Source organism: Suricata suricatta, chromosome 6, assembly GCF_006229205.1.
Source record: "Suricata suricatta isolate VVHF042 chromosome 6, meerkat_22Aug2017_6uvM2_HiC, whole genome shotgun sequence".
Taxonomy (NCBI): Eukaryota; Metazoa; Chordata; class Mammalia; order Carnivora; family Herpestidae; genus Suricata; species Suricata suricatta.
Window position 1 is genome coordinate 52,337,645 of NC_043705.1, and position 27,846 is coordinate 52,365,490.

General features: G+C 38.8%; 3 protein-coding genes and 1 pseudogene across 3 annotated transcripts in view; 2 read left to right on the plus strand and 2 right to left on the minus strand.

The window, feature by feature from the left end:
• Positions 1-6,374, minus strand: part of GFM2 (G elongation factor mitochondrial 2) — a 49,264-nt gene extending 42,890 nt beyond the window's left edge. Inside the window, exons 1-2 of the mRNA XM_029941213.1 lie at positions 6,187-6,374; positions 583-674 (exon numbers count right to left, since the gene is read on the minus strand). Coding sequence (XP_029797073.1) covers positions 583-645 — 63 coding nt within the window. The 5' untranslated portion in view covers positions 646-674; positions 6,187-6,374. The remainder of the gene's footprint in view (positions 1-582; positions 675-6,186) is intronic.
• A 135-nt stretch (positions 6,375-6,509) lies between these two features.
• Positions 6,510-13,573, plus strand: NSA2 (NSA2 ribosome biogenesis factor). The gene is made up of 6 exons (XM_029942439.1): positions 6,510-6,612; positions 8,101-8,288; positions 8,381-8,531; positions 9,902-10,081; positions 12,262-12,454; positions 13,330-13,573. The coding sequence occupies exons 1-6, from the start codon at positions 6,610-6,612 to the stop codon at positions 13,395-13,397; spliced, it is 783 nt and encodes a 260-aa protein (XP_029798299.1). The 5' UTR covers positions 6,510-6,609; the 3' UTR covers positions 13,398-13,573.
• Positions 13,574-14,685: 1,112 nt separating this feature from the next.
• Positions 14,686-27,846, minus strand: part of FAM169A (family with sequence similarity 169 member A) — a 66,741-nt gene continuing 53,580 nt past the window's right edge. Inside the window, exons 11-13 of the mRNA XM_029942441.1 lie at positions 23,408-23,564; positions 19,844-20,047; positions 14,686-18,738 (exon numbers count right to left, since the gene is read on the minus strand). Of these exons, the coding sequence (XP_029798301.1) occupies positions 18,190-18,738; positions 19,844-20,047; positions 23,408-23,564 (910 nt within the window). The 3' untranslated portion in view covers positions 14,686-18,189. The remainder of the gene's footprint in view (positions 18,739-19,843; positions 20,048-23,407; positions 23,565-27,846) is intronic.
• On the plus strand, positions 25,877-27,202 carry LOC115294508 (annotated as a pseudogene).

Sequence of the window (27,846 nt, forward strand, 5' to 3'; positions counted from 1 at the left end):
TTTATCCTCAAATCACTAGATATGCATTTAATGGCTGCTCATACATTTGGAATTGTTACAGTTAGTGTAATAATTTGAGGTTGTCACAATCTGCCTCTTAATGCTATCTTGGAATGCATGCCTATGTCTTCTATATCACTTCTGCATTAGTTACCAAGTTTTTGGCAACAAAACGCTATTATCCCAAGAAAATATTTCAAGAGTAGTAGAGACTGAAAGGTATTTAAATCTCCACGGCATACTGACGTGCGTAAGCAGTAGTTACCTGTCACAGGCATGTAGTCTGAAAGCACCAGCAATGAACACACCAAAGGAAACCTGTGTAACTCTTTAGGACACAAATGACCTCAAAATGGAATACACACTATATAAAAGGCTGCACAGTGAATTTTCAGGTAGCAAAATGAATTTACAGACCTAGTGATAAGGCCTGCTGTATCTTGGTTACAGTTTCTCCCACACTCCCTGTTAAGAAAAACTGTGGAAGATAAAGATATACTAGTCAAAGAGTATAGTAGGCGTTTTGGGAAGTAAAGTAACTGAACTTGCTGAAGTACATTTAATTTTACAAGAAAAACTTACATTAATGTGCAGGATGTGTATTTTCTTGTGATTCACTGTAAGTTTTCTCAAGTTGGACAACATGTTGATCCTCTCAACCGTTATGTTATTCTCTGAAAAAGAAACAAAAAATTTTAAAACTAAGTTTGTGTATTACATGTCACTGAGACATATGTAAAGCATATGCAACATATATGGCAACAATGTATTCATAGAAAAAACAGGTACAATACTTTCAGCTATCAAAAACTCCAGGCCTCATTCAGAAAATGAAAATCCTAACAAAAATGAGAAATATGGTTCTGAAGCTAAAATATTCATTTTTTCAACATGTTTTAATTCTTCAAGATATGAACATACCATAAAAAGGTTGATTTATAAGAATATATCAACTAAAATGCATTTATGTCTTCTGTAAAGTTTAGTATGAGAAGATAAGCTTCTACATGTTAATTTGTTTCTCACTGGTAGCGTAACTTACTCTGATTTTATTCATTCATACCATAAATATGTAAAAAATACACAAGAGCAAGTCATCTTCTGTGACTATAAAAACTAAGCATCTTTATTCTTTTTAAAATTTAAATCCAAGTTAGTTAATATATAGTGTAATAATGGTTTCAGGAGTAGAATTTAGTGACTCATCACTTACATATTATCACCCAATGCTCATCCCAACAAGTGCCTTCCTTTATGCCCATCACCCATTTAGCCCACCCGCCACCCACCACCTGGCCAGCAACCCTCAGTTTGTTCTCTGTATTTAAGAGTCTCTTACAGTTTGTCTCCCTCTCTTTTTATATTATTTTTGCTTCCCTTCCTCTTTGGTCATCTATTTGGTTTCTTAAATCCCACATATGAATGAAATCACACATATGTCTTTCTCTGACTTATTTCATTTAGCATTATTATACTCTAGTTCCATCCACATTTTTGCAAATGGCAAGATTTCATTATTTTGATCATTAAGTAACATTCCATTGAATATATATACTGCATCTTCTTTATCCATTCACCAGGCGATGGGACATCTGTGCTCTCTCCATACTTTGTCTACTGTTAATAGCGCTGCTATAAACACTGGGGTGCATGTGCCCCTTCAAAACAGCACTCCTGTATCCCTTGGATAAATACCTAGCAGTGCAATTGCTGGGTCAAGGGCAGTTCTATTTTTAGGTTTTTGAGGAACCTTCATTCTGTTTCCCAGCGTGGCTGAACCCGTTTTTGCAGTCCCACCTTTTAGCAGTGCAAAAAAAGGGTTCCTCTTTCTCAACACCCTCGCCAACACTGTTGTTGCCAGAGTTGTTAATGTTAGCCATTCTGACAGGTGTGAGGTGGTATCTCACTGTGGTTTTGGTTTATATTTCTCTGATGATATGTGACGTTGAGCATTTTTTCATGTGTAGATTGGCCATATGGATGTCTTCTTTGGAAAAGTGTGTATTCATGTCTTTTGCTCATTTCTTCACTGGACTGTTTTTTTGGATGTTGAATTTGAGAAGTTCTTTATAGATTTGATACTAACCCTTTAACTGACATGTCATTTGAAAATATCTTCTCCCATGCCGCCAGTTGCCTTTTAGTTTTGCTGATTATTTCCTTTGCTGTACATAAGTTTTTATATCTTGATGAGGTCCCAGAAGTTCATTTTTGCTTTTGTTTCCCTTGCCTACAGAGGCCTGTCAAGTAAGAATTGTTGCGGCTGAGATCAAAGAAGTTGTTGCCTGTCTTCTCCTTTAGTATTTTGATGGCCTCCTGTCTTATGTTTAGGTCTTTCATCCATTTTGAGTTTATTTTTGTGTATGGTATAAGAAAAGTGGTCCAAGTTCATTCTTCTGCATTGTGCAGTTTTCCCAACACCATTTTTTTAATGTTTATTTTTGAGAAAGAGACAGAGGGTCAACAGGGAAGGGACAGAGAGAGAGGGAGACACAGAATCCAAAGCAGGCTCCAGACTCTGAACTGTCAGCACAGGGGCTGATGTGGAGTTCGAACTCACAAACTGCAAGATCATGACATGACCCGAAGCTGGACGCTTAACCGACTGAGCCACCCAGGCGCCCCTCACCTAGTATTCTTAACATGGTTTATAATTCTAGTCCAGATATCTTAGTTATATCTGTGTTTATTGTATCCCTGTCATTCCTTCCTCTTCTTTCTTTTACGGTAAATTCCTTCATTTTGTCATTTTGGAGGAAGAAAAAAATTAACAAAATTAAAATTAAAAATTAAAAACAAAACAAAAAACCAAATAAAGGACGCTAGATCCTAGGTGTGTTTCAGTCTGCTTGTTGAAAAGCTTGACAGAATACAGATAAAAGGGAAAGAAAAAAAGGGAAGAAAAATTTTAAAAATTATATAATAAAATAGAATAAAATAAAAAAGAAATAGAACTACAATTTTTTAAAATAAAAAACAAACTAAAGAAATAAAGGCAAAATGTTCTCTTTCTGTATCCATGAAAGAAAAAGAAAAAAGAAAACAATTTAAGCAAAAACAGAAGCAAAGAAAATGAACAAATAAATGAACCAGCAAACAGAATGAAACCTGAATGAAGTTACATCCAGTTTCCCCTAGAAATGAAACTATGATGCACTCTACGTTCCACACACCAAGCAGGTGGAGTGACTTGTGCTGATTGATCTAGGAAATAAGCTTCATTGGGCACAGTTGGGCGAGACTCTGTTCTCCACTTGGTGGCGCTGCCTAGCTTACTGGGGTGGATCAGCTTGCATGAGTGCATGTGCACAAGTGGTATGAATAACTTCACCCAGCTCCCCTCTCTGTCACAGGACATTCACACTTTCACCAAACCGGGATCAAGCACCCCTTCTCCGCCTCAGGCCTCTGTCCACTCCCTGCCTTTACTGTATCTGTGTGTAAGCTGTCTGCCTTCCAGGGGCCACCTCCTTCTGTTTTATCTTAGATGGGGTTATGTTTCAAAACCCCACACTTGAGAGATCCCTGCAGCACGGACCAGCACCAACTCTCCGGGGAAGGATCTCACTGAGCAATGGCCGGGTGCTGGCCTGCCCCAGAAAACATTCATGTGACAGTTTCAGAAATTATGGCAAACCATAACACACAGCTGGCACCAGGTTTTACTGCACTCTGGCATCTTTGTCCCAATACCAGCAAATGTGTCTGCTCTCCAGGGTCTGCTGGGACCTTGGCCCAGGAGAGGCCATGTGGTCTCTATCAAATACACTCCAAGCAGGGGAACTGCTTCTCCCCATGTGACATAGGGACCCCTCAGACCCCAGTGCCTGCTCCTAGGGATTCCTCACCAGAGCACCACCAGGCACTCTGAAACCTCAGCCTCTGCTCTCCACTGTTAACAGAATCCTGGTGGTACTGAAACCCTTTCCTTTCTCCCTGTCAATGGTTTTGGGGACTAGAGTCTTGTTCAGTCCCAAGTGTTTTCACTCTTTCTCTCCAGCTACTTTCAGAGGGAGTGCTTTTCTTGCACAATCCTGATGCACTGCACTTTCCCCTTTCATTTTTAAAGTAAAGAGACTTTTTTCCTTGCTAAAGGAAAAAAAGCTCAGGTAAAGGTAACTTTAAATTTATGTCAACTGGACTGATAAAACACTTACCAATTCCCTTGTTCATCTACATTTATTGGAGCAACATAGGAGTTGGTTATTAGAAATAGAGAAAATAAGTAACACATGATCCCCAACCTCAAGAAAAATGTTACCTTCTGTCTCCTGCATATCACAATAGTAAATATTTCACTTATGACACTTTTTTACAAAGGTCTTACTATACCTGTTCTTGTTTAACATCAATAAGCTTGACTTTTTAACCATACACAATCGTTTTACAAAGCAGTTTTCACAACCTCCTGACGTCTCTTATAATTTCATCTCTATCAATAAATTCTACTTTAAGTTTCAGCCATATCAGAAGTGTACATTTATATGCTTCTAACTGCCAACATGCAAAGAATAGAATTCTACTAGATACTTTCGGTAGATAAAAAGAAGTAATGATATCCAATTAGGCTACCACAAGCTATAAGGAAGTAAATTTTTCTAAAAGAGTTTTGCTGGGGCGCCTGGGTGGCTCAGTTGGTTAAGCCTCCGACTTCGGCTCAGGTCAGATCTCACGTTCATGGGTTCGAGGCCCGCGTCAGGCTCTGTGCTGACAGCCAACTCAGAGCCTGGAGCCTGCTTCCAGTTCTGTGTCTCCTTCTCCCTCTGCCCCTCCCCCTCTCATGCTCTGTCTCTGTCTGTATCCAAAATAAAACATTAAAAAAATTAAAAAAAAAAAAATAAAAGTTTTGCTGACCCTCATGTGCTTAAACAACCAGTTTTGGCCTGCAATCACAGCTGAAAGTAAGAACAAATGATAAACAACATAGCGAACCACTTTGCCTCCTCTATTTTACACAAATCAAAATGTGACAATTGCTTAACCTTTAGAACTTCATTTATTTTCTGTTCCTGATTCAGAAGGCAGAGTACACAAGCGGCCTTGAGAATCATAAATGAAAAAACATACTGATGATCTCACAACTGAAACCTACTAAAAGTTTCCATAAGCTGAAAGAACAGGAAACAATAACGATAAATTTTGCAATGTTAAGCAAAAAATAACCAACAAAAAAGAGTTCATCTTGTATGATTCCAATTATGTAAAATATAATATGGGCAAAACTAATCTATTCTGCTACAAGTCAGGATAGTTTTTCTACTTGGGAGTGGCAGTGACTGGAAAGGCATGAGGAGGGCAGGTTAATACAATTTCTTGATTCGGGTGTGAGTTACAGAGTGTGGTCAGAGTGTGAAAACTCATTGAAGCATATATCTACAGTATGCATTTTTCTGTATGTTACACTTCAAGAAAAGTCATCTTAAAACTTTCCATAAACTTCTAATTATAACAGAAATTTGAAGTGAACCCTTCCCTGGAGATGCAAAGAACCCACTAGTTTATGGGACTTGCCAGAGTCCCAAGTCTTCTGTGGTCTTTGATATTTCACTGAAAATCTCTGAGCCTATCTTTCCATCTATAACACTATGGGATCAATAAGAGAAGTTTCATTTATTCAACAAGAATTTACTGTTGTGGTGTCTATCACTGCCTTCTAAGTAAAGTGATTAAAGTTATTTACGAAAGACATCCTTGGGCTCATATTGTCTATCTTATTCACTGGAAATAGAGAATAAAAGGAATAAGTAAAATACACAGCACCTCCTTTGGTAATACATGCTATAGAGAATTAAGCAAAAAAGAGGAATTGGGCAGTAACTGTAAGCAAAGTCACTTAAGCAAGTGCCACTTAAACATTTAAGCAAAGAACTCAAGTAGATACGCGAAGCATACCTGGGGGAGCGTATTCTAGAAAAAGAGATTACGTTAATGTACTACACCTGAAAATACACAAATTTAAATTAGAATGAGGGTTTAAAAACACACACACACACACACCAGAAGATGTAGCCATGAAAAACTGCCTCAAATACAAGCACTGAGACTTAGCGAGGAGGATGAGGGCCTTCGGGGGGCCCTTTCGTCCTCTTCTGCGGCTGGCTGTTGTATCCCAGAAGGGGGCCGGGTGGCCGGCGTGGGGCAGGGTCATAGAGGTGCGAGAGTCACACCGCGCGGTCCGGGACCCACCTGGCACTAGGGCGCACACCGGACGCCGGCTTCTTCCCGCCGGGTGCTGAAAGCCGCAGGGGCAGGCTGCGCCAAAATCCGCAAAGTCCTCACGTCACGACACACCACTACGGCGAGAGCCCCGGTACCACCAGAAAGGAACTTAACAGCTTTCTCCCGCACCTCCGCCGGCGGCCGCCCTTCACCATTTCCGGCGGTGCACCACCCAAAGGCCGCCTGCCGGCAACTTCCGCCTTTGGAGCTACACATCAAACACCCAGGCTCGGAACTGATGTTTCGCGCTTTCTCCGGAGTCGGTCGTTTTACAACTGCCTCTTTCCCGTCGCGAGTTGCGCGGCTTGAGCTCGTGGGTCTGTGAGACCCGAAAATTGAGAGCTTGCTCGCGACCCGGCAGCTGCAGCCGGCGGCTCTGCGGCCGTCACCATGGTGAGGAGATAGTTTCGGGCGCTTGGATCGTAGGGCGTCAGAGTTGATGGAGGGCGGAGGCGCTGGGGCGGGAGGTGAGGGGTGGTAGGCGGAAGGGAGGTACTGCTAAAGGGAAGGGTGGCCTCAGTTGAGTGGGGAAAAACGTCGTTTGGGGGACACACAGGGTATTTGCCAAAGCACAAGCTTTGGAGCAAGACTGGTTTCACTCTGTTAAATTCCCGGCGTCGCCACGTGTTGTGTGTGGTCAGTGCCAGAGCCTAGCGATAACCCTGTCCTGTAGACAGGCACTAATCCCGCTGCCACCTCGTTTTATTGCTGAGGAAATGGAGCCGGGCTCACAGCACAGATCTGTCACATCCGTCCTCTTTCTACGGAGTGTTTAGTGTTTCTCTGCAAAGTGGTATTCCCATGTACCTTTCTCTTGGTTGCCGCAACGTTTCTGAGATGGCAGTTGAAAACACCGCACCTGGTGCGTAATACCTGGTTGACGGTTATTCGGCATTATTCTCTGTGCTGTAGGTGACCGCGTCCTCATTGTAGTTTTGCAGTCTTAAGATACAAATGGACTGTGGCCACATGTTGGAAAGTGGCCGTGTAAAATAAAACGGGCACTTAAAAAGCAAAAGGGGATCCGATGCGTCGCTGGTGAAATGCAACATAGTACAACCACTCTTGAAAGCAGTTTGGCTTTTGACCACACGAAAGACCTATTTGCGCGTGTCAGTTCGCTAAAAATGAAACAACCCAAATACCCACCAGCTGGTCAGTATATCCGTACATGGAATTCAAAGCAGTAACAAGGATTGAAGTACTGATAAATACAACAACGTGGGGATTCTTAAAAGCCTTAATTGAAAAGCTAGATGGCAAAAGGTACATACTGTAAGTGTGTAAGTTTCTACCTTCTGCAAAAGGAAGAATTAGAGTAATATATGCCACACAGATTGGAGGTGTAAAAAAGGATTGCTTTCAAACATACACAAGGGAATTTTCTGAGGTAATGGAAATATTTTCTTACTTGGTTTGATTGTGGTGGTTACAAAACTGTAATTTGTCACAACTGTACACCTGCACCTAAAAAGAGCACATATCATTATATGTAAATTGTATTTCAGTAAAACTGGCTTACAAATTTCTTTAATTGAAAGTATGGATAGTGATATTACTGAAAAACGGGATTGCTCATGTTCAAAAAAGAGAGATCCTGGAATCGGGTCATCCTTTCTGTGGTCCTGTGGACTTTGGACAGTTCCCTCCAATGAACAGGAACTTTACCTGAGATTATTACAGATGTGAATCCTGATGCCTGATGTCATCCAGGATCAAAAAATTTTTAACTCATGTCACTAGGCTTAATAGCACAAGAGTTACTGAGGCAAGTGAACATTTGGATGACGTAAGGCCTTCTATGCTTCATATGGTCCTCAGAAAGTTTCTTAACATAATCTGTCAATAATTTTTAAATTAATGTTTCTTGCATTGTTACAGCCACAAAACGAATATATTGAGTTACACCGGAAGCGCTATGGCTATCGTTTGGATTACCACGAGAAAAAGAGAAAGAAGGAAGGTCGAGAGGCTCATGAACGTTCAAAGAAGGCAAAAAAGATGATTGGTCTCAAAGCTAAGCTCTACCATAAACAGCGCCATGCTGAGAAAATACAAATGAAAAAGACGTAAGTGATCATTTCTTTGTTGTGGTGAGTTAACATCTTTTTAGTGATAGTTTTTAAAACTGATAATCTTGAATCTTTTTCCTTCTTGACAGTATCAAGATGCATGAAAAGAGAAATACCAAGCAAAAGAATGATGAAAAGACTCCACAAGGAGCAGTCCCTGCATATCTCCTGGACAGGGAGGGACAGTCCCGAGCTAAAGTACTCTCCAATATGATTAAACAAAAACGAAAAGAGAAAGCAGTAAGTAATGAAAATTGAAATATTTTTTTGTTCAGGAGAGAATTACTTATTTTTAATCTTAGTTTTTTTTTCCTTTGGTTTAATTGGAAATATGAAGTCTAGCTACAATTCCCCTTATTTAGATATCAAAGTCTTTGTAGATTGCATTTTGTATTAAATATTTAATAAAATTTCCTCATCACCAGAACATGTTAGTGTTTAACAACTTTAAAAATATGTAGTAGAATACCACACATCCTTAGTGTAGAAAAAGTACTTAGAGAGTTAGTGAGCAGTGCCTCTCAGATTGAATATTTTAACAGCTTCCTATATGATACCTCCTAGTGTTGTGCTCCTGTGGACAAAGAGACAACTGTTGTTTTGGCTGCCCTGCTGTCCTAAAATTTGTTCAAAGGTAGAATAGTAGAAAACCCTCAAGCTGATTTGACTTAAATAAAAATTCAGCATTTTAAAATTTATTACTGGATTGGGCTTGTGTCAAATTAGGTTAAATCCTGCTAAAAACAGGAAAAGGTATAGGTGCTGTTTTTGAATACCTGTGGGTAAATTGACAGAAATCTATGTAGCAACCAAGTATGTGGTATCTATATTTAAAGAACTTTCGCTCTCCAAATTTGATTTTAAAAACTGCACTGCTTGTTTTTTGGTGTTTTAAGTCAAAATCTTTTTTTTTTTTTTTTTAGTATTTTTAAAAAAATACTACTTATTTTTTTAACGTTTATTTATTTTGACAGAGAGCAGGGAGGGGCAGAGAGAGAATCCCAAGCATGGCTCCTCACTGTCAACGCAGACCCTGATGTGGGGCTTGATCTCATGACCTGTGAGATCATGACCTGAGCCAAAACCAGGAGTCAGACATTTAGCTGACTGAGCCAGCCAGGTGCCCCCCTAAGTCAGATTCTTTATACTACCTTTCAGTGCTTCAGTTTTTTCAAAGAATTTGCATCTTCAGGAGGTTCAAAGTACATGGTAATCATCTTGTCTTACTAGCAATGTAATCTAAAAGTCCACTTGAGGTAAAAATACAAAGATATATTAAGAGGTGGAGACAGTCTTCCAATTTTACACTATTAACTATTTAATAATAAGCACGTTTGGAGAAGTCATTGGCTTATAGGTGGCATTTTCCATCCATAACAAGGCTTTAAGACTTTTAGCTTATTAGGCACACCATTTTAATGTGTTCATAATATAAAAACTAGTTCCATTTAACTTGGGGCTTATGAGGAGACAGTACAGACCTCCTAACAGTTGAGCCAAAATCTTGTTGGTTTAGGAAAAAAATTAATCCACTACTTTGAAGTAAAATATTTAATTTTTTTGTTCTCATTGCCTTTTACTAACAAATTTTAATGATGGTCTGTTTTTAGGGAAAATGGGAAGTCCCTTTGCCCAAAGTTCGTGCCCAGGGAGAAACAGAAGTATTAAAAGTTATTCGAACAGGAAAGAGAAAGAAGAAGGCATGGAAGAGAATGGTTACTAAAGTCTGTTTTGTTGGAGATGGCTTTACTCGAAAACCGCCTAAATATGAAAGATTCATTAGGCCAATGGTAAGTCCCTTGCAAGAGTGGAATGGATTAAATATGGGTTACTGTGTTCAATTGGATAAAGTAGAATTTCCTGAAATTTCTAAAGTTGGTATGAAAAGAGATTGAAAGACATTTTTCAGTCTGTTGTTATTTTAAGTTATCGATAGGGATGGCTTAGGAGTTTTTTCCCTCTACTGTCAAGAATCCTGTCTTTGGCTTCATGAGAAACAGGAGATGAAAAATAGTTTCTATTACAGGCAGTGTCAGTGGATCCTGCTTTTTAAATATATGGCCTATTAAAAATTTCATTTTCCTCATGAAGTCATTTTACTCATTCAGCAAGTAATGTATATACCTGACTCTTGTCACCTTTGAGAACAGTTAGAAAACTTGAGTAGGAATGTTTTTTTCGAGAACCAATTCCTAGTTATTAAGGAAATTATCTTAATGCTTTTGAAAACAGTATGTAATCATTGAAAAAAGAATTTAGTATGAAAGTGGAACTTCAATCTCTGTTGACAATACCAATGGTCAAAACTGGTCTCATTGTCTTTCCCAGATGTAATTGAACTTATGGTTGACCCTTGAACAACTCGGGTTAGGGGTGCCCACCACCTGCATAGCTGAAAATCTACATATAACTTTTGACTCCCCAAAAACTGAACTACATAGTCTACTGTTGCCTGGAAGCCTTACTCGTGGCATAAACTCTCAACTAACACTTATTTTGTATGTTAAGTGTGTCATATACTGTATTGTTAAGGCTAGAGAAAAGCCACCTGGGTGGCTCAGTCAGTTATACATCTGACTCTTGATCACAGCTCAGGTCTTGATCTCAGGGTCATGAGTTCAAGCCCCATGGTGGGCTCTGCACTGCACTAGGCGTGAAGCCTACTTTAAAAAAAAAAAAAGACCAAAAGATAAAATCATTGAGAAATAAATATCAAAAAAAAATCTTCATGTAAGTGAACCTGTTTTTAGGGATCACCTGTGTATTTTTGCAGAATTCCTTTAAACACTGAGTTACTCTCCCCACTGGATATCTAACCTGCACAGAAAAACAGAGTAGGGTTGGCAGTGTTCCCCTGTTTTTTTACTCTGAATAATTTCTAATGGACTAAAATGTCAGTCTGTTTCTGTAAATAAAGTTTTGTTGGAACACAGCTGTGCCCTTTCATTTACTGTCTGTCTATGGCTGTGTTTTCCTGCAGACTTTAAGTAGTTGTAGGAGAGACCATATGGGCTGCAAAAGCTAAAATGTTCACCATCTCTTTACAGAAAACCTTCACCCGTCCCTTGATTGTATCATGGATGCCTCGTTTTGATTTCATATTCATTTTTTAAGTACAGTTTGGTAACTTTTATCAGTTCTGTAGGGAGAGAATATACTAGTCATGTTGTTCTAGGTTTTCTGTAGCTTAACAGAGAAGTCTCTTAACTGTGCATCAGTCAAAGGGCATTCTCAACTGAGTTTATTACACGCTTCATTAATGAGTCCATTACTAAGAGTTTGATGTGGTATCATTACCTCTTACCCCCATACATGCAAAAAGCAACTTTAAGAGACTACAGAGTGTTGTGGCTCTGAAGCACTTCACCCCAAAAGGCCATATCTAGGTGACCAAGTGACTGTGGTCTTTGTAAAAGATGTCTGGGCTTTCTCCAGTCTTTGACCAGTATTACCATCAACGAAAAGCTGACAGTCTAACCCCCCTTTTCATCATGTAATACAACTTAAGTTATATAGAGACTTGGAATTAGGATATTTAAGTTTAATTCTATTGACATCCCATTTAACCTAGGGACAAGTCATTTCACCTGCCAATCCTTATTTTAGCATTAAAAAATGGGGGGAGTTGTAATGTTATAATGCTTAAATGAGCTATTTGTACACTTCAGCATAGTGCCTGGCATTTAGCAAGTCCTCAGTAAACGTAGATAATTACAAAGGAAAATGGGAGTATGATTCTAGGTAAAGCTCCATGGTATAACATCAGGAGTATGTGTTTGGGGGTTTTCCTTGCATGTATTTATCAGATTTGTAGTCTGTAGAATTTATAAATATTTAACTTGATGCCTTAAGATTTGACATTATTGAATCCAGGGGATTGTTTGGGAAGACCAATGGAAAAGCAAAAGAGATGATTGCTTATCATTTTTAACATTTTAGACTCATAACTTTTTTCTCTTTGACTTATTAGGGCTTACGTTTCAAAAAGGCCCACGTAACACATCCTGAATTGAAAGCCACCTTCTGCCTGCCAATACTTGGAGTAAAAAAGAATCCCTCGTCCCCACTCTATACATCTTTGGGTGTTATTACCAAAGGTACGGTCATTGAGGTGAACGTGAGTGAGCTGGGCCTTGTGACACAAGGAGGCAAGGTTATTTGGGGTGAGTAAACTTTTGAATATGGGGCTGCTATTATAACCCTACAATTGAAATTGTCAGGTTGGTAGAAAATACAGAGCAAATTTTAATGCAGAAGAGCTGGATAAGTTAGAATGATGTAAATCAGACTGAAACCTTTATGAAGAATACTTTTTGTAGACAAAGTAGTTGTGAATATGATTCTTTATAGTTTGGTTTATCAGTATCAGTTATATAAAGCATACTAAATTTTTAGATTTAGGGCTGTTTTAAGAGAAATTATTAAGGAAGCAGATGGAAAGTTACAATTTTAAGTAACATTTCAGAAGAAAATACAATAAATTGACCAGGAGTGGGGGAAGGAAGACATACATCAAACACATAGCCACACTATTTCAGTAATAATTAAAAACAGAAAGGTGTCCTGCCTCATTTTCTTAGTTTTCTGCTTTTAGTGTCCAGGTATTTCTGAGCTTTACTGTTCTTCATAATTGAAGAATACACTCTAGCTTCTTGATAGAGTCTTGAGATGAGTCATTAACTCACACTTCATACTGGCCGACATCAGTTTTAAAACAGGTCGTTAATTTGAAACTTAACACTTACTGCATTTTCTAGTAAGAAACGTATGTGGAAAAGCAACAATGCTCAGGTAAACCCACAAGGGCTTGTTAGTACAATGTATTAACAGAATGGACCGGACCACCATTTGTAAAAAGTATAAAAATAGTGTATAAAAATTGTCTCCAGAACTTGTTTGATTTTGAATGACTTTGTAAAATCTCATTGATCCTACTATCATTTATTTTCTTTGTTAAAAGTGGGCATTAGAAATACTTTGGCCAAAGTGAATTTTTATAAACCGAATCTCTCCTTTGCCCCCACATTGTTTTCTTCAGGAAAATACGCCCAGGTCACCAACAACCCTGAGAACGATGGATGCATCAATGCGGTCTTGCTCGTTTGACAGCGGTTTCAGACAAGTAGCTCTTTACAGTTACCGAAAACGACTCACCAGTTAGGAAGACACCATCACTTTGGTGGTTTCCGAATACTGCCCAACAGCCTTACATCTCTGCAGCCATCAAGAGAACTATTTATTCTATTGTAAAAAATATTAAAAGAGACCAGGTTTACAAATGGGCCCTTATCTTTTCATCTTTTTAGGATGTAGATGTTCATATATCTGAATAATTTTTTAAAAACCAATTATAAGGGAGCATGGGTAGCTTCTTCAGTTAAGTGTCCAACTATTGATTTCAGCTCAGGTCATGATCTCACTGAGTTTGAGCCCCCTCCATCAGGCTCTGTGCTGACAGTGCCTCTGTCTCTCCTTTCTCTCTCTGCCTGCCTCCCTTCTCCCTCTCTCACTATAAATTTATTTTTTTTATGTTATTTTTGAGAGAGACAGAGTGTGAGCAGGGGAGGGGCAGAGAGAGAGGGAAACACAGAATCCAAAGCAGGCTCCAGACGCTGAACTGTCAGTACAGAACCAGATGCGGGGCTCGAACTCACGAACCACAAGATCATGACCTGAGCTAAAGTTGGACGGTTAACCAACAGCCACCGAGGCACCCCCTCACAATAAACTTAAAAAAAAGATTTAAAATTGTATTTTAAAAAGCACTTACAGAAGTATCTTGGTCTATATCTGGGTTAAAGAAGTGGATACTCAGCAATGCAGATCTTTTGTTATTGGAAAAATCAGTATGGTTGAAAACACCTTATAAAGATTAGTGTACATTTTAAGAAATTAGAGCCTAGGCTAGGAAACTCTCATTTCTGAGACCTTACCTGAAGTTTCTTCCTCATTTTTCTTCAGTAATCCTAAGAAATGTAGTGTTAATTCATGGTAACCCTTATTACCATGGAGAAAAGGCATACTACACTAAATAGAGTTCAGAAAAATCTTTTTACCTCTAATTTTGTATTTTAAGCAATTTTCCTTCTCAATCTTGTATAGTTATACCTTCTTGGAACTGTATTTTCTATTCAAGATACAGGGGAAAATATACACCAAAATGTTTACATTTTCATATTTTTAGAATGGTTAAAGATTTAATTCCAGGTAAAAGAGTTTTAAAAACACTGCACTCATGCTCTTTATGAGAAATTTGTTTGCAGTTAGCTTGAATAATATACAAAAGATCATGGTTCAGATTTGTAACTGAGTCAAAGTGCTTTTGTGATATAAATTATGTTTGTAGCTTTGAGCTTTTAAGGTGTCTGTAATATCACATTAATCTATAATCACATTAATGGTTTTAAATTGTTTATTTTTTTAAAGTCTGTCTTGAAAGTACAACCAATGTAATTAATTGTGCCTTTAACAAAATCATTTAATGTCTAAACAAATTCAGTTATCAAAACACAGGCCAGGAAACAATCACAAAACATATTACTATTAAAACTTAAAAAACAAAACGAAACAAAAAAACTACCAAGAAAACAAACATGAGTACCTCAGTAAGACTTGCTATTCTAAGTAACAAAACATCTCTTCTAAGTACTGTAAACATAGAAGTTTTAGAACACATACACACTTAGGAAAAGAAAGCCTAGTTCCTTGGGAATGACTATCCAACAAGTACTTCAGGATGACAGATGCTGAACTTTCTTACATTTAGATTTTAACGACTGATTTTTGCCACTAATAGAAATGGGGAATGTGTGAATGACTATGTTTTGGAAGGTGAGGAAAAAAGGCTAAAGGTAAGCACAATACTGCAGAACTAAGGTCTGCTTATCTTTTAAAACCCAAAATAAGCAAAGTACCTTGTAAAAGAAAGCTTGATATTAAGTATGCCAACAGAAGCCTAACATTTGTAACTAATAACACCCATGAAAGACTGGGTAACACCCTAACACCAGATTAGCTACTAGTTAGTGGACAGAGAAGGCAGAAATTTCTAAAATGCTATTACACAGGTGGGTAGTGTTAGTATAAATTCTTTATTTACATTAAGATCTGTATCAGTTTGCTGGTGTGACCAAACCTTAGAAGGTAATCCCTAAGGGTAAAGCAGTACTTAAGAGCAGGTATTTAGATACTACGTCAAGACTCAGTTCGATGTAATCATAAACCTTCAAGATATTTTTCTCAAGTCACAAACGATTTTAGGTAGTTCTGGTGGTCAGCTAAAAGTGAACCATTAATCACCAGTAATTGTTATCCTTGCCATGTTAATTCTGCAGTGAATGGAAACACCATGAGTATAGACACTTTAAGTAGACAACTGACATTCTGTCATGCTATTTGATTTTATAAAAAAATCATAATAGAGCCTCTCACCTTTAAAAGTTGTAGAGGAGCTTTATAATAAATTCTTAAATATATTTCTGTGATGTCTAGCAACTGGAGAAGTTAAACTTGAAAGCAGAACTAAAATTTTGCTAATATATGTTTTATATTACACAAGGAAATATATACGTATTTACACAAACTGAGGTGAAATCCTTTTCCAGAAATAAACTTCTAAACAGAAAAAAGCGGTCCACAGAGGACTAGAGAATGTGACTAGACAATCAACAACTAGACTGGCTGGCTGAAATCAGATTTCAGTCCTCTGTAATTCTGAAGTTTATCTAATGCCTTGGCAAAAACTAAGTATCTGATTAGTTTTATTTAGATTCCTTACTGAGGATAAATTTTGTTGTAAATTCTATACTCACTGAGTACAGAACTCATTTACTGGACATGAACATGTTACTAAACATGACAGTAAGGTTTTTCTATGTGACCTCACTTTCTCTACCATCTACAAACTCCCAAAATAACACTCTGTCAGAGATAATATGTAATAAAAGTTTTCTTGTCTGCTAAGCAAAAAGTTCTGAATTGCTTAAAATGCTGTTTAAGAATAAACCAAACAAGGTGTGGTTATACTGTTAGTCCCCACTTACATAGGAATAACTAAACATTTTATGAACTCAGCAACTATATATTCACCTATCAAGAGTTGTCCGTGAGCTCAAATTCCTTAAGCTACACCCTTTTAATGAATGTATTCTAAAGAGAATAATAAACAGTCCAAGTAAAAAAGTAAAATATCTAAGCATTAGGTTTTTAAATCTATTAAGAAATTAAAAATGGAAGGCTAAGAATTTACTAAATCTTCCTATCTTTATTTTCCTAACTGTGGTAGTAAAGTTTCTCACAAAATCTATAAAACAGCATAAACTTGTGATAGATAATACTAGTACCAGTCATACTTATTTTTTCAACTAATTAGCATTTGTTCAGAAAACAAATGGCCAAAGTGCTTTAATTTTCATTTGGAGTGAAGTCATCTGGCTTGCCTTTGACCGATAACTTAAGGAAAATGTAGGGGATACAAGCGCTCAAAATTTTACATCAGTAGGAGAGTTTGCTGTTGACCTGCTTAAACACTTAGCTTATTAGATCTAAAATATCAACATCCCAAAATAAAATTTAATGTCATCACCTGACTGTAGACTGGGCTAAGCGCTCAACATCAGTCCTTAGCACCTCAAATAAAGGCAGAAAGTCAATTTTTTTCTTCGTGTAAGAACCAACCTGTTTTAAAAACAATCTAAATGGTCCCAAAGCATTCTCCACACTAAGTGCAAATCTGAGCACACATAATGCTTATTAACAAGAGAATTTTTTTTTTTTTTTAAGTTTTCCTGGGCAAAGGCCTTTGCTATAGTAACAATGTATATATACAAGCTAGCTTGTAATCTGTCCTCAAGAACAAATTAAGAGTGAGCAAGACCAGAGCAATACTCAAAGTCTCCAATTTGATCTAAGCTCTTAACTATAGCTGCCTAGGCAGATTTATTCTTGTCATCTGGATCTAAGATTGTGGGGGCACAGTCCAAATCTGCCCAGATGTGGATGCCAAGGGCATAAGCTGGCAGACAGGCAGGGAGATCTTTTGGTTGGAGTCACGCTCTGAGTGGACGAAACGTGAGGAGAATATACAATTCTAGAGTAAAGTCAGTGGCAGAGTTAAGAAGAAGCCTTAGGAAGGGTTCTCATGCTTTTGAAGTATACATGTTAACTGGATGAGGACAAAGTATAGTCCCCAGCTTCAAATGAAATTTTATGTCATTATATTAGTGCCGACATGCCAGAGTTCAATCCCTAGCAGTACTACTATCAGATGTTATAAAGACAGAGTTGGAAACAAATTTTGTATCTTTCCTCAGACACAAGTCAAAGGAAGAAACAGCATCTACACAACTAAGAATTAAGAGGCCAAAATACCCCCTTCATAAACCCTTCACCATAAACTCCCGTATTTATGCTCTCATTTAAGTTCAAGTTTATTTCCCTTTACTGACACTTTTGTTTAGACATGCCTACATTTTAAAAAATGATTTGCTTTTTTAAGGTAAAACTTCTGGAACCTTCACCAAGATTACTATTAAAATCCATAGTATAAAAGATTTCTGTGATCCTTACAAGTAACGGAAAGCCTACTACTTTCAGTCTGTATTTCCTGAAAAACTAACGGTCAGGTGTCCCAATTACTAAAGAAAATATATTATGATCTGGTTTCCCAAAATCGAAACATGGTTAATAAAAATAAAAAATTGTATTTACACAAAATAGCCTGAAAAATTAAAAAGAATGCTGAATCCTAGGTCCTAAGGGGGAGGGAAAACTGGCATAAATAAGTTCAAAGTAAAATTTTAGAATTTTTGCCCTGTGCCCCATGCCATTTATTACCATATTTTAAAAACAACAAGTATGTTACAAAGAAGAGGGTTTATCATCTGCATTTCTTCTTGACTCATGTCAGCTTCGCTTTCTTCTTGGCAGGCCCTTTATGCCCTTTGGCCTTCCTTCTTAAATTCCGCCTGTCTACCACAGGCACCTCCACTTCGATCTCCTCTGAGCTGCTGTCCACAGTTTTTTCTGCTGACTGTGTGAACTGGTCCAGTTGCTCAGAAGATGCTTCAGACTGTTCCTCTGACTGGTTCTTCTGTCCTGCATTCTGTGCAAATGGCACATCTTCAAGTTCTACCTCTATCAAGGAACTCTGAGGAAGAGATGTAGACGTTTCTTGGGGCTCAGGTGCCCCCTCCTCACCCTGGTCTTCCAATGAAGAAGTAGTATTGGGGGACAAATTTTCAGAGATGGATTCCTCCGAAAATTCAGCTATCACAGAGTTTGGAAAACCACTGTCAGATCGTTCTTCATTTGGGACAGGACCAACATTGTCTGAACTCCCAAAATGTGCTTTCTTTCTGGAAACTAGTGGTAGTTTCTCTTCAGTGTGCCCTTTTTCATCAGATGGGCCTTCGTCTAGCAACATTTCTGAGTCAGTTATATGTGAGGTCTAAAAATAAAAAACCTGGTGAACAAACTTACAGTAAAGTTCTTACATAAATTATTCTCAGACACTAATATTCAGTGACAATGAACTGCATTTTAAAGAATTCTGTACTTGGTCACTTTCGTTAATCTGGTGTATATATTCTGAACACAAGTCAAATTTTTCAAAACTGACGTGATAATCTGATGCCTGCTTTAAAGATATAATAAAAGTAATTATTTTACCTCAAGAAGTACTTGGGACATTTTAAACTTCCTATGAAGATTCTTTAAAACCATCAATGAGCTAAAATGTTTTAGTGTCTTGGTGTTACTGGAGACAGAAGCAAGAGTCCTCTGGAGCTTGACGCTCTGCCATCCCACCAAGGTTGACTATGGTTTCAGTAGAAAGGTAAGGGCAATGGGTATTTGTTTATTTAGGGGAAACACGAATAAAATAACGCTATACAATAGTTTTTCAGCCTTAAATTGGAATATTCCAAAGTAAAAATGAAATTTATTTTAAAATATTCCATCAGGTTTTTCCCACTAATCTAACCTGTCTCGCCAATTAAAACAAGTTAAATGACTGTATAGGTCACAGACTACATAAGCAATGGTTTACCCTGTTTTATGCAGTTTTCTAAGCACTTCTCTAAATCTACAAAATAAAACTCATTTGAGGGCACCTGCGTGGCTCAGTTGGTTAAGTGTCCGACTCCTGATTTCGGCTCAGGTCATGATCTTACAGTTCAGTTCCTGAGATTGAGCCCCACGTCGGGCTTGCACTGGAGGCACAGAGCCCACTTGGGATTCTTTCTCTCTCTCCCCTTATCCCTTCCCTGCTCATTTTCTCTCAAAATCAATTAACTTAAAATAAAAGTAAAGTAAAATAAAATATAAAATACACTCATTTTGTTAACATAAGTCAGATATGTATGAATAAGTTTACAAAGATTAGAATTGATAGAATATTACGGATCGCATTTTCTTAAAATACCTAATCTAGTATAATAATATATAATTAATTTTCCTGAAGGACTATATATATTAAGGTCAAGGAAAATATATATACTACAATGCGCCTTCCATGTCACAGTTTGACTATAAAAAAGTTCTCTCTCTCTTACCTTATCCTGTGCAACAGTCTCAGGGGGCTTAGAAGATTCTACCACCAGTGGAACAAGAGTTGCAGACTCTTCATTGGAATTAAAAGACTGCAGTTTTATTTCTTCATCTAAAACTTCACTAGTAGAGTCCTCTTCTTCAGTTGTAAGTGAAGTCTTAAGAGTATCATCCATTATCTCACCATTCATAGGCTCTAATTCAGATTCCTACACAATTGGGGGGGATTAAGTCAGGACACAGTTTTAAGCTAACTTATCATTTGTCATGCAAGGAGGGTCCACTCCCAGTCTCACCCACCACACACCAGGACTCAAGATCAAGTCTTAACCATGTTACAGGACATGAGTTAAGGAACAGTCAGAGGAAAAGAAGAAACAGCTCAGGCAGGGTCGGTAAAAGAAAGCACAAGGAACCCAAACTCCCCCTGTTGTCATGGAGACAGCAGACAGACCAGGTTGCTCTGCAGACACAGGGCAGGTCTGAGAAGCAGTGAAGAAACCCTGTCCCCTTCCTGTTCCTCCTCCTTACATGGCCAGCATGAGTGGAACCTTTTCAGTTATAAGGCACCAAACAGAGACCAGAGTTGATGCCAGCTCTTCACAGGAACACTTGGTCAGCACTTGACATCTTTGGGGCCTCTGGGAAGTTACGGTTTACCCTGTCAAGGGCAGGAAGCACTACCAGTCTCGTACAAAGGTCAGTTTGGATACAGCTCCTTGCTGGAAGAAAAAAGCCCTCAATCGCTATTCATTTTCCAGTCAACTCTGGGTCACTTTTTGAACAATCCTGCTCCTTACAGCACCTTAAATACTCAAGTATCAGCGAGCTGAGAACATAAACCCTCCAATTCTGAAATTCTTCTTCCAATGTTTATCAACACAAAATACTTCTATCTCATGTTTAATAGTTCTAATAAATCTTCGTGACATTCTAATAGAGGGCATTTGATTACCGTTTTAAAACTTAGACAAATGATGCATTCAAGTGTTCAAAAATCGATCTGTCTGGCTTACGTAGGGTCTCTACAATCATAGGGATATTGAGAAAAATTTATCTGCCCAGGCAATATATAGAAACTGCACACAGAAGGTAATTATAACTAAGTTCATAAAATGATCAACTAGGATAGGAAAAAAGTTGAAAGGAAGAAAATGAGAAAAACATAAGAAACACTTAAAAAAACCAGAATGTTGGTAACTAACTATAAGTCAGAAGGACAGAAGACAGAAACCTGTCCTTCAAGTTTGAGGTTTGGGAATAGAATGGAAGATTTAAAAAAAAAAATACAGGTAAAAAGGCCCCAATACAGAAATAATAAGAATAAAGATTATATTGAATTTAAGGAGATAGAAAATGTCTACGTAAAAATATTCAGAAGACCAACAATATTGAAGCATTCCAGTCTGAATCAATATTCAAAGTCTAGAGTCACTAGTAATCCTCACAGAGACAAAGAATTCAACCACTGGATTGAATGCATTTTCAAAGGAGAGAACATGAACCAAAGAGCAGAATGTCAAGAACTGAGTCTTCCAGAATGTCGACAAATAGAGGGGGAAAAAGGAAGCAGAATAGCCAAGTAATAAATAAACCAAAACAAAACTTCGGAGAGAGGAAAACCAAAGAACCAAAACACAGTAGTGTTATAAGGCCTACATCACCTGGGACTAGAGAATATTGAAGAAGTCACAGTAATCAGTCTAGGTAAGGAAAGCCACTACGTGTCACTGGTGACCTAAGACTACGTGCTCAGTGTGTTGCTGGACAAATGAACCTGGTTACATGAAGTATGTACAGTATAATCTTACGGATTTGTAAGACAGAGAAAGCAAGCACGAGTAGGGGAGAGGGAGAGAGACAGAGACACGATCGAAAGCAGGTTCTACGCTCAGTACAGAGCCCAACATGGCACGTGATTCCACAATCCTGGGATTTTGACCTGAGCTGAAATCAAGAGTTGGACACTCAACCAACTGAGCCCAGGCGCCCCTAATCTTGAGTTTTTCAAAGAGAACAAAACCACAAATATATATTCCCGTAAACGTCTGAATGCACATTTAATTCCCCTTTAGAAGTACATGCTTTACTGTCCAAATACCCCACAACACAAGGGAAAAAATGCCATATAAAAATAGTTTCACTGGGACACCGGAGAAGCTCACTTGGTTAAGTATCTGACTACTGATTTCAGCTCAGGTCATGATCTTACAGTTCATGGGTTCAAGGTTCGCACTGGGCTCTGTGCTGACAACATGAAGCCTGCTTAGGATTCTTTGTCTCCTCCTATCACTTCCCCACTCAATCTCTCTCTCAAAATAAACTTTTTAATAAAAAATAAAAATATAGTTTCATGAAATAGAGGAGGGAGGAGCTAAGTGGAGTAAGTTAAGAAAATCAAATTGGTGGGGGCACCTGCATGGCTCAGTCAGTTGAGTATCCGACTTCAGCTCAGGTCATGATCTCACAGCTTGTGAGTTAAGAGTCCCATGTTGGGATCTGTGCTGACAGCTCAGAGCCTGGAACCTGCTTCAGATTCTGTGTCTCCCTCTCTCTCTGCATCTCCCCTGCTCATACTTTGTCTCTGTCTCTCAAAAATAAACATTTTAAAATTAAAATAAAATAAAATAGGTAGTGACTTGTACAGGTGCTGGCTGGACTCGGCAAACAGGTAAAAGATTCTAAAGAAACTTAGGCATGTATGAAAGAAGGAATAAGGAATCTCTAGAGAGCCAAAGATTGAAAATACTAAAGAAATAGAAAAGGGGGCGCCTCGGTGGCTCAGAGGGTTAAGTGCCTGACTCTTGGTTTTGGCTCAGGCCATGATCTCATGGTTTTGCGGGTCTGAGCCCCACGTCAGGCTCTGTGCTGACAATGCAAAGCCTGCTTGGGATTCTGTCTCCCTCTCTCTCCCCGCCCTTCTCCCCATTGCACAGTCTCTGTCTCTCTCAAAATAATTAATACTTAAAAAAAAAAGAAACAAGAACAAGGAAACGTATAGGGAAGAAAAAGATAAGGAAAAATACTTGAGGAGCTGTAGACATCAGGCCAGATAAAGTCTTCTACTGTTTAACAAAATGAATTCAGTTATTTTTCCAGGAATATGTAATAAAAATTTTTTTACAATGAATCATATCATTCTAGCCAAAGTAAAGGTGCAACTGCGGGCTAGTTGACCTTAAGGCACTCTAACTGGTTCTAAAAGGTAGACCTTACAGTCCTAGGATTTGTGTCACTTCTTAAGCATATTTAATTTCTCAAATTAATTTACATTTTAAAGGTACTAAGGGATCTTATTACATAAATATCCTCTATTTTTATTTTTGCTGTTAAGTCAAACTTTTAGAAATTCTCTTTGAAATAGAAAATGGTATCAGTCACTTTATCCTCTTCCCAACTCTAGTACTTGACCTTGTTTAGTAGAGACAGATGCCTTTTAGCATTAAATACAATTTCTACTACCACTCTACAAGGTGTCAACCTATTTTTCTAACAATATCTGATTCAGAAAGCTAAATTTTAGTTTACTTTCATTCATGTTATTTACAAATATTTACAGGATCTCATACCTTTTCACCATCTTGCTTTTCCAGATGTGCCTGGGTTTCTGGTGCAGGTCCAGCATCCTTATCACTACTTTCATCCTCAAATTCAATCACACTTTGTTCGGGCTCTTCTTCCAGGAATTCTTCTGAGCTCTCTGATGTACGTACAGTAGACTCCAATCTAGAAAAGACCAACATTCTTACTTGCTTTCTTAAGGATGAATGTAAACTTTCAGGAGTCTGTTAGTACAGTAACACTTTAAAGAATCAACTAAATGTTCAGTCAACAACTTCCAGTCTTAGAGTCCAAAGGCAATCTCTCCTTCTTGCAAACTTGACCTCTTTCCTACCTTGTTCCCCAGTTTGGTAGTAACATCACCATCTCCTCAATCATGTAACCTAAATCTTTCTTTTACTCTCTATTTGTAAGTCATTGGCTCTTATTCCAGTAGAATGAACACACATCCCAGTTTATCTGAGACAGTCCAGTCTGTAGCTTTTGCACCAGCATTGGCACAATCATTAATAATGCCCTTTCATTCTCAAAACTATCAGTTTGGAAAATAAATGATATGGTTTTGTTCTACCTTTAAAATGCCTTTTAAATATAGTTCTAATTTTCTGTTCCCATTTTCATGGCCTTTCTTCAGGCCCCAATGTTCTGTGGACCACCATAACTTTGTCCTAACTCAACTTCAAACTTGTAGTACATACATTCTTTAGTAAAGCTGTCAGAGCTCTGTTCATAATACACCTATCTGTATCTGTGATAGCCCAGCTCAGAAAATTCTGATGGTTCTCTATGGCTTAGACAATGAAGTATGCCTCCTTACAAAGCCTAACATGACCAGAACACCTGAAAACATCAAACATTTTTTAAAACACCTGAAAACATCAAACATATGTTTGATGATATCTTGCTTCTGTGGGTTAGGAAGTCAGGTGTGGCTTAGCTGGCTACCTCTGGCTCAGGGTCTCACAGAGTTGCAATCAAATTGGCTGCTGGGGATGCAGTCTCATCTGAAGGTCTGACTGGGAAGTGCTTCCCCGCCAAGCTCACTCATACAGTTGCTAGCAGCATTCAGTTCTTCCTGCAGACAGACTGAGGGCCTAATTCCTTTAAGACTGCTGCCATATGGTATCTCCGCACAGGGCTGCTCATAGAACAGCAGCTTGCTTCGCCCTTCATGAATTATCCTGCTGGGCCTCATCCACCAGGCAAAGGAGGTCTTCTTGCTCATCATGATCACCAAGTACTTTAATGAGTTGTTCCTTGCTGCTACGTGCCTGCTGGCCTGAGACTCAGAATCATATTTTTATTTCCTTCTAGATGGTGCCATTTACATTACACATCAGTTATCCTTATTAACATTCCTCTTAGCTTTGTGCCTTTGTGCATGCTATTCCTATAGTCTAGATCTGCATGATGCAATACAGTAGCCACAACACATGTCATTATTTACATGAGTAAAATTAAATAAAATTAAAAATTCACTTCCTAAGTTGCACTGGCCACACCCCAGTTGCTCACTGGGCACATAGGCAGGGCTGCCATATTGGGCAGGGCAGATAAAGCACATTTTCATCATCACCGTAAGTTGTCTGGACAACCCTGGCATACATCAGGGGGTGACAAATTTTCCCTTTAGGATTAATGGGCCATATGGTTTCTGAACAACTACTCAACTCTGCCACTATAATGCAAAAGCAACCATAACAAACATGTACGCTAATGACCATGGATGCGTTACAATAAAATTTTATTTACGACAATTGGTGGTGTGTCAGATATGATCTACAGATAACCTTGTTGAGTTTGAATTTCTCTTTGAAGGCCTGGTCCATGTCAAATCTCTCCCCATACCCTCAATTAGGTTCAGTCAAATTTCTCCTCTACATCTACACCATTCTGTAATTCAATTCCTGTGCCATCACAAATCACCTTATACTGTTCTTGTTAACCTGTGTCAAACATACAATTATGTGTATTAGAAACCACTAGGTGGTCGGTTCTTCAAGGACAAAGATGATGTTTTGTTCTTCATACTGGGTAATTAAGCATTTAGTCCAACTATTACTGTTCTATTTAAGAAAAACAGGGGCGCCTGGGTGGCTCAGTCAGTCAAGCATCTGACTTCAGCTCAGGTCATGATCTCGCAGTTTGAGGGTTTGAGCCCCGCATCGGGCTCTGTGCTGACAGATCAGAGCCTGGAGCCTGCTTCAGATTCTGTGTCTCCCTCTCTCTCTGACCTTCCTCTGCTCAACCTCTCTCTCCCTCTCTCAAAAGTAAATAAAAACATTAAAAAAAGAAAAACAAAAACAAAAACAAAATTCGGCCCAAAAAGAGGTGGTTGTAAGGGAAAGGAGCTTGAGGCTCTCCAGCTTCCGAGGCTTCAGGTTTGTAGGAGGAAGGGGGCAGCGAGCAAGATGAATTCACTGCAGTTGATCCTTGGCGACTCTCCTATTGAGCACTTGATACTGTGTAGCAAAGACATGGTTGTGGAGAAGCCCAGTCCACGGCTTAGAGAATGGGAATTTGTGAAGTAATATTATACTTTGCTGAATAAAGCTCCAGAATAGTTACACAGGTCTTATGGAAGGAATACTTCCTATGTTCATGATGGAGGAGATGCTGGTAGAAACCCCAGGAGGCTGCTTATGGCCAAAATGATATCCACCATAAAGTATTATCTCTGAACTTCAGTGAAGGTCATACTAAAATTCGTCACGTGGATGCTCACACAACCTTGAGATGGAGCAGTTGTCCAGGTCACGGGTTTGCTATCTAGCAGTGGACAGCCAGAGAGGAAGTTTATACAAAGCTTTGTTCTGGTCCTGAAGGATCTGTTCCAAATAAGTTTATGTTCACAATGATATGTTTCATAACGAGGATGAAGTACTTGGTGATTCTGAACCAGAACTCAATGAGGAATCAGAAGATGAGGAGGAAGAGGGACATGAAGAAAGGCAACAATCCCCAGAACCGGGGCAAGAAAATGCTGATAGCAGGACAGTGAAGCTCAGCCCACGGCTAATGGCATACAGGAGCATGTGGAAGAGTCCTTGCATGAACCTGAACCTGAGCCAGAATCTGAAACAAAGACTAAAGAAGTAAAGCCACAAGTGGAGGGGAAGAACTTAGGAGAGTTAGAGGAGAAGGCTATTTCTCCTCCACCTTGCTGAACCTGTCTCTCTGCCACAGGAAACACCACAGCCACGAGTAGGAGCTAAAGGAGTTCAGTCTCAGCCACCTCATGTGCAGGAACAACGCCCTAGAGAACAACCTGGATTTTCTCCTAGAGCACTAAGAGCAGGCAGAGGAGATACTGCACAGAAGGAATCTGACAACCAAAAAATAATTTGCTATCCAGACAGTCATCAACTTTTTGTTGTAACTTCCCACATGATATTGATGAAAATGAACTGAAAGTTTATTGGGAACACTGTGGAACTTCACGTCAATACCAAGGATGTTGGGGGGAAGCTTCCAAACTTGGGTTTTGTGGGTTTTGAGGACTCAGAACCAGTTAAGCAATCTTAATTGCAAAACCAATTATGTTTTCAGGAGAAGTACGTTTAAACGTGGAGAGGAGAAAACAAGAGCTGCAAAAGAGCAAGAAACCAGAGGTGGTGGTGGTGATCACAGGGACATTAGGTGCAAGGATCAAGGTCCTAGGGGTCCCTGTGCAATACTCAGCAGTGGAATGACACGTGACCGGGATGGACCAGGACCTCCTCCAAGAGGTGGCATGGCATAGAAATCTGGCTCTAGAAGAGGAACCAAAAACAGAAGGCCGCTTCACAGGACAAGGTCGCTGAAGCTCCACTACTGGCAGTCTTAGCAGTGGTACGGTATTCAGCGTGTTTGCATTCTTGTTCTTTTTTTTTTTTTGTCTTTGGAATGTGACACAGCCTTTTGGATAATTTTTTTTTTGAGGTGAAAACCATCCTTTGGTTATTAGTTAAACTGAGGTGGACATGATTTCCCCAATTTCACAACATGATTCAAATTGTTAATTTATATGGCACAAAAACAGACACATAGACCAATGGAATAGAGAACCCAGAACTGGGCCCACAAATGTACGGCCAATTAATTTTTGACAAAACAGGAAAGAGTATTTGATGGAAAAAAGACTGCCTCTTTAGCAGGTGGTGCTGGGAGAACTGGACAGCAACATGCAGAAGACTGAAACTAGACCACTTTCTTATACCATACACAAAAATAAACTCAAAATGGCTGAAGGACCTGAATGTGAGACAGGAAACCATCAAAACCCTCGAGGAGAAAGTAGGAAACAACCTCCTTGACCTCAACCACAGCAATTTCCTACTTGATACATCCCCAAGGGCAAGGGAAATGAAAGCAAAACTGAACTCTTGGGACCTCATCAAGATAAAAAGCTTCTGCACTGCAAAGGAAACAATCAAGAAAACTAATAGGCAACCGACAGAATGGGAAT